Source organism: Rosa rugosa, chromosome 5 (genome assembly GCF_958449725.1).
Source record: "Rosa rugosa chromosome 5, drRosRugo1.1, whole genome shotgun sequence".
NCBI lineage: Eukaryota > Viridiplantae > Streptophyta > Magnoliopsida > Rosales > Rosaceae > Rosa > Rosa rugosa.
Window position 1 is genome coordinate 14,862,950 of NC_084824.1, and position 14,313 is coordinate 14,877,262.

Consider the following 14,313-nt stretch of genomic DNA (forward strand, 5'->3'; position numbering starts at 1 on the left):
CACATACTCCCCACTATCATCAGGCAAGACTAGAATTGGAGCACTAGTCAAACGACTCTTAAGTTCCTGAAAGCTCCGTTCACAATCTTCAGACCAAAAGAACCCGACGCCTTTTCTAGTTAACCTGGTAAGAGGAGCAGAGATTCTTGAAAAGTCTTGCACAAAACGTCGATAATAACCAGCAAGACCCAAGAAACTACGAATTTCCGTCACTTTGGTAGGTCTTTCCCAGTTCAACACCACTTCTACCTTTTGGGGATCCACACTGACACCTGCAGCTGAAATAACATGGCATATATGGCGTAGCTGCCCGTGGAGGAAGGGATCGAACTGTAATCTTAAACTGAAAAGTCATTAGATCGCTTCACAAGAAATATAGATACAATCATATAAAATTAAAAACAAGAAATAAACTAGAAATGGATCATGAACCTTTAAACTGAATGACCACTCAATCCAAGCCTAAGTAAGCCTAAGTCTTCTGCACTGCATCTCAATTTTGGTATTCTTTGTATGGGGCAAGAACTGTATTACCGAGAGTATGAGAGAGTGCAAGGACCTAAGCTTTATATAGAGGATTGGATATTCTGTAACCTCCCATAAAGGAAACAATTCAAGTCCAAATCCCTATTGTAATTGCATATCTTTTTAGGTTAACTTAATAACCAAGTCATATTAGATTCCTACATTATTTACGAGGATACACCATAAATAAGATATCTAGGATTAAAGTCTCAAGATTCTCCAATTACTTATTTTGCGTAAATTGGTAAGTTGTTGATGACTCGATGTAAACTAATGATAAAGTCCATTTTAGTCTTACACGAACATGGCGGCTGATTGAAACCCTAGCTGCCCAGGCCTGTCCTTTGCCATGGTTGATAGCAGGCGACTTCAATGAAGTATTGGTAAGAAAAGATAAGTCGGGAGGGCCTCCCCGAGCAGTGGCATCCATGACAAAATTTCGAAGAACCATGACTGGATGTGGCTTTAGTGATATGGGCTTCGTTGGCAGTTGTTTCACATGGTCAAACATGTACACAAAGGAGCGTCTTGATCGGGGTTTTCAAACGATACAATGGAGAGATAGATTCCCACACAGTCGGGTTATCACCCTGAGTCCATCGGAGTCTGACCATTGTCCTTTGCTCATTGAGGCATACAAGGAATCACAGATCCGAAGAAAGATTAACAGACCTTTTAGGTTTGAAGAAAGTTGGTTCGGTAGGGAGGAATGTCTGAACATTATCATACAGGAGTGGGCAATGCCTACGACAGAAAACATTCTCCAGCAAATTGGAAGTAAAATGAAGGCATTAGGGCATAAACTAAGTGAATGGCATCGTGTTGATTTCAACAAACAACAAACTGAGATGAGACTGATTCAGGAAAAGCTTAATGACTTGATGAGGCAGCCTCACTCGGTCCAACTGTATGAAGAACAATGTTTGTTGCATGTTCAATATAGTCATTTACTTGCCCTACAAGAGAAGTATTGGAAGCAAAGGTCTCGTGCTCTTTGGTTAAAAGAAGGAGATATGAACACTGCTTATTTCCATAGGAAAGCAAGCAATCGGAAGAGTAAGAATACAATAAGAGGACTGCTTGATGAAAACAATGGGTGGCAATCTGAACAGTGTGACATTGAAAGGTTACTGAAGTCATATTTTCAGAAAATCTTCTCAACAGAAAGTGTAAATATGGAAGCTTTGCAAATGGTAATTGATGCTACACCATGCAAGGTCACAAATCAAATGAATGAAATGCTAGTAGCCCCATACACAGATGAGGAGATCAAGAGAGCCCTCTTCCAGATGCACCCATCCAAAAGTCCAGGTCCATATGGTATGTCTCCTTTTTTCTATCAAAAGTATTGGGATATTGTCAATCATGATGTTTGTCTGGCAATGAAAAATTTGCTTACTCATGGTGATATGTGGGAAGCATCAAATTATACCTATCTATGTTTAATACCAAAGATCAGTGATCCCAAGGAAGCAATGCATTTTCAACCTATAGCTCTCTGCAATGTTATTTGTAGAATTAGCTCGAAAGTTGTAGCAAACATACTCAAAATATGGCTTCCTGAAATTGTGTCCCCATTGCAAAGTGCCTATGTTCCAGGTAGATTGATATCTGATAATACTTTAGTAGCAAATGAGGCTGCACACTTCATGCATAAGTTGAAACATTAGGATGCAAGTTTTTTCTCATTGAAGCTTGATATTTCTAAAGCTTATGACAGACTTGACTGGTCCTTCATATTTTCCATTCTGACAAAGTTGGGTTTTGCTGATCAATGGATTCAAATTATCATGAAATGTGTGACATCTGTGACATATTCTATTCTCATTCAGGGTGAGCCTTCTTCTGTAATTACCCCTACGAGAGGCATCAGACAAGGTGATCCTTTATCACCTTATCTATTCATACTGTGTAGTGAGGGGTTGTCAGCCCTAATCTCCCAAGCTGTGAATCAACACACCATTCAGGGGCTTACTATGTGTCCCCAAGCACCCACTTTGCATTATCTTTTCTTTGCAGATGACAGTATCCTATTTGGGTCTGCAACAAATGAGGAATGTGTACAATACAAATTTATTCTTGATACGTATGAAAAGCCTCAGGACAAAAGGTGAACTTTCAGAAAAGCAGTGTTATCTGTAGTAATAATGTCAAGGATGACAGGCAACAAGAATTAGCTTCTATTCTTGGTGTTCAATGTGTCAAGGAGCATGACAAGATCTGGGATTACCTATGCGGGTTGGGAGATCCAAGTCAGCTATCTTTGCTTATATCAAGGAAAAATTGACAAAAAAATTGGTCAGTTGGAAGGCAAAGATCTTGAGTGCAGCTGGTAAAGAAATTCTTATTAAAGCAGTGGCTCAAACTATGCCATTGTATGCAATGAACTGTTACTTATTGCCAAAGGCTCTTTGTGATGATATTCATCAACTTTGTGCATCATTCTTTTGGGGAGACACGGATAACATGAGAAAGATACATTGGAGGAGTTGGGAGAAACTGTGCCTCACAAAGCAAGAAGGTGGAATGGGGTTCAAAAACATTTATGCATACAATCTTGCTATGCTTGGCAAACAAGGATGTAGATTGTAGATTGTTGTCCAATCCTCACTCTTTAATTGCAAGACTGTACAAGGCAAAGTATTATCCCAACTGCTCCTTTTGGGAAGCTGAGTTGGGGGACTCCCCATCCTTCTGTTGGAGAAGTGTTTTGCAATTGTTGAGTCTGTTTTGCAATTGTTGAGCCACAATCCTCTACGGGAGACACTCTCTTTCCTATACTACCATCGATAACCAATGGAATTGCAAGGATTTATTTAACGCTTATTTTAGGTGTATCAAATTTTAAGAGTCTGGTACAGCTGCTAAAATATCTAAAAAGCTAAACATGCTCTCTAAAATAGCAGAGAGTCTGCTAAAGATGCTCTTATACGGTATATTACTCTATATTTTGGGTTAAAATTTGGTACATGTAAAGTTCAAACAGACTTGTCAAAAAAAAAAAAAAAAGAAGAAGAAGAAGAAGAAGCCCAAACAGAGGTTACAACAAACAATCAAACCATAGATAGACCCTTTTCGGGCATTCCTTACTCTCACTAATTTGAGTACTTTCAATTCTCTTCAGGTGCAACTATACTGGCGATCAACTACTCTATAAACAACGTTCTATGTTTTATGAACCAAAAACCTCCATCTGAGTGCAGATCAAGAAGCTTGGAGGAGTTGCACAATATTCATGGGTGAAATATCACTGGAGTTCCCATACAAGAGACGCCTTGCTATGATCATATTAGAAGCATCAGAAGGATGGTAAGGATCCCAAAACACATACTTCGACCGGTCCTCGCAAACCATTGAGGGCTGAGGACCACATGAGATTAGACCCCCGTAGCGCCCTACTACACTGCAGCATGCAGAGTTTGTATTCTCGAAACCTGTTAATGAAACAATACTAATCAGTCTCATTATCTTTGAGAAAATTAACAGTGATCGAAAACTCACAGCACCAAGTCTCACCATATGATATGTAGTTCTCAATGATGTCTTCCACAATACTATGAACATTTCCATACACAAATTTGGCCCCGGGAAGATTCTTGTTTAGCTCGGTGACAAGGGTCCTTAGCTTGGCATTGAATGACCGTGCTAATTGATTTGGAAATTCAGCACACTTATCTGGATCAGCTACCAGATTTACTTCCCTCTCAAAGGGTATACACCCAATAGGTCCTAAATTTATCACAACCATCTTCCTTGCACCCAAATTGTACAGTCTCTGCATTTCATAACAAATCTATGTTAATAAAACTAATGATAAACAACCATAGTACAGTATCAATGACTCTGTATTTCTCATCATAACAGTAAATGTTCCTAAAATCCCAGGACCAAATTCAACATCCAATATATGGGGAAGCGATATATCTGAGTTATAACAAAGCAAAATGTTTACTGTAAGTTGTAGTCTGAATCTTGCAATCAAAATGCCAACAAAAGTTTCCGGTGGTATCAACTTCCTCTTAACCTCAGTTATAACTGGCACCAAGTAGTTACTGAGGAAATCGTTTGAGCCGATTGTTACTGAGAAGAGAGCTCTTCTAAGTAGCTCTACTGCTGCAGGAAGACCAATGCTTGAGATAATGTCTTGTCTGGTATTTGCAAAATTATCTATCTGTGCATCCATGTTTATTCTACCAACCTACCAAAAGTTACATATGATTTATATTTCATTAGCTCAATGTATACATTTAATATGATCAAACGAAAGCGAGTGAAAAGCAGAAGAACCCTTACATATATTTTTCCTGTTTCATTAAGAATTCCACCTCCACCTGAAGCATAGTTGACACCCCTCAGAATTACTGGTCCAGCTGTTGTGGGAGCTAAGTAAGGAGGAGTGAACTCCTTCAAACCCAGAGCACTCTGACCTGTCGATTAGAATGTGTCAAAAAATGATCAAGGACTAGAGACAAAGGATGAACTGAATGTAGGGCCAGAACTTATACTTGCCTATAATGTCAATGACGGTTCTTGCATTTGTGTATCGCCCGGTAGGCTTTCCGAAATCGATTCCATTGGGAGGATAATCAGCCTTGGAGAGTGAGGGAATGTAGTTGTTGTTCCCCACTTCAACCAGAGAATCCCCAAACACAAAATTAGCAGGAGTTTCTTTTGCCAAACACATTCTCCACAGTGCAAAAATTATGCTAAGAATGAATTTTCCATCTATAAATATGCCACCCATTATAAAGATCTTGCAAAAGGGTATCTCAAATTTCTCAAAACCAATACTATACTTCCGATGAAGCTTGAAAGGAGCAACAGCCCTCTTTATGTAGATATATTTACAATTACTTCAGCGAAACACATTATTAAGAGCATGAAAAACAGTTAAACTGGACCAGTGTAGAGCAACCTCTGCTTGTCAATATCGACATTCAATCATAGGCCTAAAATGGTAAGAGTTAGAAGTTAGCAACAGCATTGAATTGAATGCAGTGCAAACGTAGCAACTAACCCCGTTTGCGCAGAGCTGTTGTGGGAGTTTCCAAGTGAAAAAAGAAGTAGATTCAAGTTGCTAACCCACCGTGGAGTCCGAGAGTGTAACTGTAAGAAAGTTTCAAAGTCAGACTAGTAAAATACTAAAAAGGTGATATTCCATGTGAAATTTAATACAGTAATTCAGATTCTGCAGTGGTATTGAGGTTTTTTGTTACCCTAAAGCTTAAGCTACATCTGTTGTTGAAGTTGCACAATTGCAGGTTACCATTAATTTCATCCTTGTCATGAAGTGGAGGCAGAGAGGCCAATCTGTATGCATTTACAGAATACAGATCCGTTTGATTATGGAGTTTGCAGCTGTGCATCTGTAACTGTAAGCTTGACAACATCTAGTGGGTCATTACCTTCTTTAAGGTCTTTCAGTTTCTTGTTATAGTACTTCATATTTATGATGAGGTTGTCCCAACCAATAAACTAACTTCGAGCTATGTTTTGTCGTTTATGTATGGATTTTTTTTTTTTTTTTGAGAATATTGATGAAATACTTCAATTTCTGATTTTAATTAACCGTAACAAGTTATCAGTCCATTTGTTTCATTATTGGTCACACTTTTTTGACATTCTGAAACTCCAATCATTGTCGTTTACCTTCACAGTAAATTTTCGAGAAAAATCCTTAAATAGTACTTGAAGGTTCAATGCACATTGTGGTACCTATACTACCCTCGTAGTATCTGAACTATTGCTCTGTTAGCTATTTTAGTACCTCCATCTACTTTACTGTGAAATTGCTTATGTGGCACACTTTTTTGGTAATAAAGGCAGGGGCAAAACAGTTATTTCACTAAATTTGAAAACTAGATAAATAAAATTCTTAAATTAATTAAAAGAAACCAAAATATGAAAGAATAAAAATAAAATAAAACCCACCACTCGAAAAATTGTATTCAGTTTTCAAGTACATGGTTGAAATCTAGGTTCTTCGAGCTGGCAAAAAATATTTTTTTCCAACTTTTATTTTTGGTACATAATTAAAGAAAATTAATGACAAAAAAAGCCAAAAAAATTAACAAAATCTAATAAAAAAGAAAATAATACGTGTGAATATTATATTGACTCAAAGTCACAAATAACATATTTATTTTGTGCAAAAAAAAAAAAAGAAACAAATAATATATATGTTAATAAAAATTTATCTGACAGTTTTACCCCTATTTAAAAAACGGAAGTACTAAGTTGGCTAACAGAGCAATAGTCCAGATAATACGAGAGTAGTTTTAAAAAGTTAGATACCAAAATGTGCATTGGAGCATAATTTAGGTACCATTTGAAGATTTTTTCCGATTAAGTTTTCATTCGTGTTATTTTAGTGTGTAAGAAAGAGAGACATAATAAACCTAAATCAAAATAGTGCAGTGCCATGTATTGATTAGGAAGTAAGGGAGGAATATTGTCATGTTGGATATGTGTATGGTAGTTTTACTATAACAAATGGTCTTAGAGCCTATACAACCTTGTATAACTCAATGAATTGGTGTCTATTGCCGTCATCGATGCTTCTAATAGCATATCAGCCATGGTCAACACCTTGAGAGCAAAGTCAAGCTTTTAAGAGAGTAAGAGAAATGAGAGAAAACCTGAAACATAATTCACTCTAGGTTTTACGAATTGAATCTCATCCGCAAGTTATTACAGACATAGCTATCTATAGTTAGGACAATCCCTAACAATTATTACAACTGAAAATATGCAAAATATCTGGAACTTTCCACATATTTGGAACTTTCCGCATCATAGGGTGACTAGTACATGCGCGACAGCTGGACGACATGTAATTGGCCAGCTTGACTCTTCCATGCTGGCATCTCGTTGATCTTCTTCAGGTTAACACCTCCCCTCAATCTCAGTGAGGGAAACAACACTGAGATTGGCATAATGTTCTCGAAAGATAGGACTATGCAAGCCTTTGGTAAACACATCAGCAGTTTGATGTTCAGTAGGGACATACTGAAGGAGAAGATCCTGCCTTTGAACTCTTTCTCTCACAAAGTGAAAATCATTGTCGAGATGCTTTATTCTTGAATGTAAGACAGGGTTTGAGCACAAGGCTAAAGCAGATAGATTGTCACATTTTAACAAAGGAGGAGCATGAACTCTTACTTGAAGATCACACAAGACATGTCGAATCCAGGAAATTTCTGCAACAGTGTTTGCCAATGCTTTATATTCTGCCTCTGTTGAGCTTCTTGACACAGATCCTTGTTTCTTTGACTGCCAGGATATAGGACAATGACCAAGATATACAATGAATCCAGTGGTTGATCTTCTATGGTTAATCTCACCAGCCTAATCTGCATCACAAAAAGCATTGATATAGGGTGCAGAGTTTCCATATTTATAAAACAGTCATTTGGTCACAGTTCCTTGAAGATATCTAAGTATTCTCTTCACAGAAGCATAATGCACATCGATCAGTTGGAGCAGACATAAATTGGCACACAGTGTTGATAGCATATGTAATATCAGGTCTGGTGAATGTGAGATATTGCAAAGCACCAACTAAACTCCTGTAAAGTGTAGGATTAGATAAGGGAGTTCCTTCACACTTAAGTAGCTGAATATGAGGTAGGCAAGGTGAGTTACACTCTCTGCAAGACTCCAATCCTGCCTTGAGAATCAAATCTTTAACATATTTCTCTTGTGATAAAAAATATGCCATTCTTCTTGTACTGCATATTAATGCCAAGGAAATAAGAAAGTGATCCCAAATCTTTCATGTCAAACACTTCACTTAACTCAGCTATTACAGTATTAATCCCTTCAGTGTCTGAACCTGTGACAACAATATCATCCACATACAAGAGGAGTGCAACAACACCTTTTTCACTGCTCTTGATAAATAGACTAGGATCAGAGTGAGAGAAATGAAAACCTAGAGCTGGTAGGAAAGTAGTGAATTTTTCATTCCAAGCTCTAGGTGCCTGCTTTAATCCATAAAGTGACTTCTTAAGTCGACAAACATACTCAAGATGTGTAGCATCAGTAAATCCAAGTGGTTGTTGCATGTATACTTCTTCTCTGAGATCACCATGTAGAAATGCATTTTTGACATCTAATTGTCTCAAATCCCACTTGTTCATAGCTGCAAGAGCAATAACTAATCTCACAGTACTGTGTCTTACAACTGGACTGAAGGTTTCCATTATAATCTAATCCCTTCTCTTGGCTAAAACCTTGAGCCACAAGTCTGGCTTTATATCTTGATACAGTCCCATCAGGATTCTTCTTGACTTTGTAAATCCATTTACTTCCCACAATATTCTTATCTTTTGGAAGAGGAACGAGTTCCCATGTGCCTTGTTTCAGAAGAGCATCAATCTCTTCATTCATGGCAATATCCCATTCAGATTTACCAACTGCAGCTTTGAATGACTGAGGCTCAAAAGGATCATGAACATCTAGAATAGAAGTGAAGCCACTGAAAAATGCCAACTCATCGAGCAAACCTTGTTGGACAATACAAGAAAATGCACAGAAGTCTTGGAAGGATTTCTTCTTCACAATACCATTCTTGGCCCTTGTAAGCATAGTATGATTATTGTATGCTTGAGAGTGATCCTCAACAAATTGTAATTCTTGGGGTAAACCAACATTTGGAACAGTCTCACCATTTGAGCTTTCAATATAAAACATCTCATTCTCATTCTCATCACTAGAAACCTCATTATAACTACTAGACTCAACATTAGTGTCTGCAGAAGAAGCAGAAGAATTACCAGTACCAGTCACATCGCCCCCATCAGACAAGGCAGGTAAAACTGTGGAAGGCTGAGAAGTGTGAGCAAAAGGAAGGACCACCTGTAACTGGTCTGGAGTGAAAATAGGCAACATAGGAGGAGAAGGGGAACAGACAAGAGCAGCAGTAGACCAAGACCTTGAAGAAGGAACATGAGTAGTAGGAGAAGACACATAAGGTAATGAAGAAAATGGGAACAAGGATTCATCATGAACAACATGCCTACACATCCAAAGTTTGTTTTTCTCTATACTAAAGCAAAACACACCTTTATAACCAAGAGCATATCCCAAGAAAACACATCTAGTAGTTCTAGGATCAAGCTTATCTTGTGAATAAGGTCTGAGATATGGATAACAGGCTGATCCAAAAACCTTGAGAAAACTGAGATCAGGGACACAACCAAATAGAGCAAAGTATGGAGACTGCATATTGAGAGATTTACAAGGCATCCTGTTGATGAGATAACAGGCATGAGAGACATCATGAAACCAAAATTGCTTGGGTAAGGAAGCTGTAGCCATAAGAGTGATGCAGGTCTCTACAATATGTCTATTCTTTCTCTTAGCAACACCATTTTGCTGAGGAGTGTGTGGACAAGTAATGAGATGAAGAATACCCTTACTATCTAAGAAATCCTTGAATGATTTACTATTAAATTCTCCACCACCATCAGTTTGGAAAGATTGTATAGCCATATGGAACTGAGTGTGAACAAAACTGTAGAACTTAAACAAATGTAGAAAACACATCTGATTTATTCACAAGTGGATAAATCCATACAAACCTTGTACAGTCATCAATGAAGGTAACATAGTACTTAAAACCTTCAAGAGATAGACATGGAGCTGGACCCCAAACATCTGAGTGAACTTTATGAAATGGAGTTACAGACTTAGAACTAGACTCATGAAAAGGTAGTCTATGCATTTTGCCACTAAGACAAGCTGAGCAAATGTGATGGCTAACATCATTATTATACTTGATTTGAGATAAAGACAACATCTTAGAAGCAATATCTGAAGTAGGATGACCAAGTCTCTGATGCCAAAGAGAAGACTTGATGGCAGAACCAACAAAAGCAGTGCGAGTATGCCGAACACTTGGAATGATGCTTGGAGTTTTGAACAAAAACAAGCCTTCACCATTACTCTTTCCCTTGTATAATAGAGCCTTTGATGCTTTGTCCTGAACACAAATATCAATATCATCCATAGTTATGTAACAATGATTATCTTTGCACAATTTATTGAATGAAAGCATATTCACAGCTAAGCTAGGCACATGAAGAACATTGTTAAGCTTAATGAATGTGCAGCAGGTGTAATGGAAGTAGAGCCAATATGTTTGACTGTCAAACCTGCACCATTGCCAATAGTAATTGAGTTATTGGACTCATAAGGATGAGCAATAGTGAGGTTTCTGAGGTCAGAGGTCATATGATGTGTGGCACCAGTGTCACCAATCCAAACTTCATTGTGAAGTGTCCCAGATGAACTAGCTCCAAAAGATTGAGCAGACATTGCTGTCAATGTAGAAGGAGGCTCAGCACCTTGATAAGCATAATTGCTTCAATGATGACAATCTAATGTAGCATGCCCCTTGAGACCACAGATTTGGCTCACTATAACTGATTGAGATGGATGATTAGCTGGAATGTCAGATCTGTAGAAGCAATTCACAGCAGTATAGCCCTTCTTACTACAAATTTGACATTCAGGGGAGCCTCCAACATTGTTTCTGTACTCTTGATTGTTGCCTCTAAATTCAGGTGATTCGGGATTTTGAAAACACTTGCTGGCAATGTGTCCCTTCTTGTGGCAGTAGCTACACTCAAGATTTTGATAACAATTATTTGCAGTGTGACCTCTTTTATTGCAAACTTGGCATTCAACTCCATTGTAAGGTCTAAAAGTTCCACCAGCTTGTGTGTCACCTTGAGAAGATTGTTTGGTGTTAGTCCAAGTAGACTGCCTGCCATTGTTACCATTCCAAACACCTTTACCTTTATCAGTGTGATAATTGTTGACATAGCTCTTGTTTCTGTCATCATTAGATTTGTAACCTCGTGTAGCCATAGCAGTCATAGAACCCTGTGGAATAAACTGAGCCTCAATATCTCTTTCAGCTGCTAAAAGTTGAGCTCTGAAGTCCTTAAGAGAAATAGAGCTATCTCTAACTCGGATTACAGTCTTTATCATGGAGTACTCATCAGGTAAACCATTCAATGTAACAACAATAGTGTCCTCATCGGCTATAGAGACACCAACAGATGACAATTGATCTCTAGCATGCTTGATACGAAGTAGATACTTATCAATTGAGTCAGAGCCCTTTTTAATGGTCTGTAGATCAGTTTTGAGCTGAATGATATTAGCTCTTGACACAGTAGAAAATCTTTCTTGTAATGCAAGCCATGCCATGCTTCAAGAGATGAAGAGCAACCAACAATAATCTCCATAATGTCATCATCAAGTGTAGCCATCAAAAGTCCAACTAAAGCTTTGTCAATTTTCTTCCACTGCTTGTATGCTTGAGTAGTTTCAGAAGTAACAGTGCCTTCATCAGTGAGCACAAAGCGAGGTGGACAAGGATAGGTCACTACTACACAAAAGGCTTCACACGACACCTTTCAGACGACGTAACACTGTTTTCCGTGGTGTGAATAATTTCTCATTATTGAGACGACGGTTTTAAAATTTCCGTCTTCTAATATGAATTCAACCAACGGGTGTTTTTCATACTGAAATTATGTATTGCTTTAGAAGACGTTTATATATAAAAACGTGGTCTGATTGTGAAAAACTTTGAGCGCCAATCTTCCCACCATTTAGTGGTGCCAGTTTTCACCCCAAACCCTAAGCTTTAGCTTCATCTGATATCAAGAAAGTTAGAACATATATTGGTTGGTACAACGGATAAGTCTAAAACTGTGGTATGAATTAAGTCAATTAGCAAGAGAGAAATTAGAAATATGTCCCCCAAAGCGCAAACCCAAAATTCAAAATTTGAACATTTGGACAACATGATTGTATGGGGGCTTGTCCATTAACTAATGTGCCCGTGCCCGTGCCCTAAACAAGGGGTTGCCCTCTACACTTGGGCAAAAAATTAAAACTCTTTTCGACACAGCTAGCCTTTCTCTCTATCGTCGACAACTTTCTTCCTTGGCCTTTCTCTCTATCGTCGACAACTTTCTTCCTTGGCCTTTCTCTCGACAACTTGTATTCAACAAAATCATTCCTCTACAAACCGCGACCCCGACCACGACCACGACCATCACTCTTAGACAAACCCCGACCCCGACCGCAACCATCACTCTTCGACAATGCTAAGATTAGAGCCAACTCTGCTTCAAGGGTTCTTCAAATCGCTTCCCTTCCCATCCCATCGCTTCAGGGTTATTCCCTTCCCATTGCTGTAGGGTTCTTCAGATCTATTGGCGGTGGTGATTGTTGCTTTATTTGGTTGCTTGTGGCTTCGATTGGCTTCGGCGGTAGTGTTGGATTCGATTTGGCAATGGTTGTAGCTTTGTAGGCGGTGGTTGGTCTCGTGAGAGTTTGAAATTGAGTTCTGGCGACTGTAGATCTGAATCGAACTCTCAAATCAATTTTGTTATGAGGTAGCATAGTAGGTTTGTCTGGGTTTTGAGATTGGAAATCTAAATTTCTTTGATTTCCCCAGAATTTTATCTCTGCTACCATTTCTGTACAACATTCTCCATTGGCTAATCATACCAACCCACACAATGACTTTAGGTACCTTTCCTTCAACAACGACGAGGCCAGATCCCCATTCATTCTTTGCTGAATTCGAAATCCTCAATTTTCTAGGGTTTCAATTTTCAACCTCAATTTCCTGTTGTTCTGATATCTGTTTTGTTTGATAGTTTGTACTGATTTCGTTCACGGTGCCAAGGACAAGAGGCTTAGGGTGAAGGGACCAGTGAGGATGCCTACCAAGGTTCTGCACATTACCACCAGGAAGTCTCCCTGTGGAGAAGGTATGTTTCGGTGTCAATCGAGCTGTTAATGTCTAAAAGTTCGGCGGTAGCTGAACCTTTGTTAACGCTGATCCGGAGGGCGGATCGATACTTGTGACGTTCTCAAAGCCTCCGCTACCTGTCAAGTAAAATACAAAGGGCGTCAGAGGGAGACCGCATTGGGCGGTCTTCAACTCTCCGATGCCTAAGTTAGTCAATGTATTTATGTTGACAAAGTAACAGTAGGTAAGTATTGAATGCGTAATTAATGAGGAGAGAGGAGAGAACTTTTATAGGTGAGGAAGAGGTTGATCTTCTCTTTGTTTTCGATGTGGGACTGATGTGCTTCAGTCCCCAGCTCTGGGAGCTTCTGATGCTATCTTGGCGCGGCGCGTGGCGGCGCGTTAGCGGTGATCTGGGGGTGATCCGCCGCCGAGGTTGTAGCCCGCCTGGCGGTGTGTTTGCATGTCATTCCTTTGGTTGGAATTAGTACCTTTGGCGGTCGAATGAGCTTGGCCATTATAGCTAATTATGCTTGCAAATGTACATGTATGTACAAGTCCCCCAATTCCCCAGTCAAGGAGGGCAATCTTGGTTGGGGAGTTGTTCGGCGGTTCGAAGCGTTTTCTTCCGCTAGGCTTGCAAGAGCATAATTAGCGTCAGTGCGTTGTCAACCATGGATTTTACTGAGGAAACGCTTTATACCCTTTCGGGTGGGCCTCTGCTAGGCCCCCCAGGGAGTCCCCCACTCCCCGGCTAAGATAGACCTCCGGATGGTCTGTAAATTGTTTGTTGAGGGGGAGCTGCGCGGAGCAGAGGGTGTTGGGTAGCGAGCCCAATCTTTAGCACCCAAGTGACGGGGGTCAACGTGCCTGATCAAGGCCGTCGTAGACTGTTGACACAAGTCCCCGTGTCCCGTAGGGACCGTCTGACGGTAACGCAGCGTGACGGTCGTTGTCAGAGTGAGGCGTGGCCTCGGGATCCGCCGCTGGCGGAAGTCCCCCCGCTG

General features: G+C 39.5%; 1 protein-coding gene across 1 annotated transcript; it reads right to left on the minus strand.

The window, feature by feature from the left end:
- Positions 1-3,502: 3,502 nt before the first annotated feature.
- Positions 3,503-5,445, minus strand: LOC133712556 (GDSL esterase/lipase At4g16230-like). Its single transcript, XM_062138658.1, has 5 exons — positions 5,035-5,445; positions 4,819-4,952; positions 4,478-4,723; positions 4,042-4,300; positions 3,503-3,959 (listed from the first exon to the last, which is right to left on the minus strand). The coding sequence occupies exons 1-5, from the start codon at positions 5,267-5,269 to the stop codon at positions 3,730-3,732; spliced, it is 1,104 nt and encodes a 367-aa protein (XP_061994642.1). The 5' UTR covers positions 5,270-5,445; the 3' UTR covers positions 3,503-3,729.
- Between the last annotated feature and the right edge of the window lie 8,868 nt (positions 5,446-14,313).

What these genes read in the sequence shown, in the direction of transcription:
- LOC133712556 (XM_062138658.1), bottom strand. Translation starts at nt 5,269, where the DNA reads ATGGGTGGCATATTTATAGATGGAAAATTCATTCTTAGCATAATTTTT. An exon ending in AACCGTCATTGACATTATAG is followed by an intron (nt 4,953 to 5,034) that starts GCAAGTATAAGT and finishes TCTAATCGACAG; the next exon opens with GTCAGAGTGCTCTGGGTTTG. An exon ending in TGAGAACTACATATCATATG is followed by an intron (nt 3,960 to 4,041) that starts GTGAGACTTGGT and finishes TTTCATTAACAG; the next exon opens with GTTTCGAGAATACAAACTCT.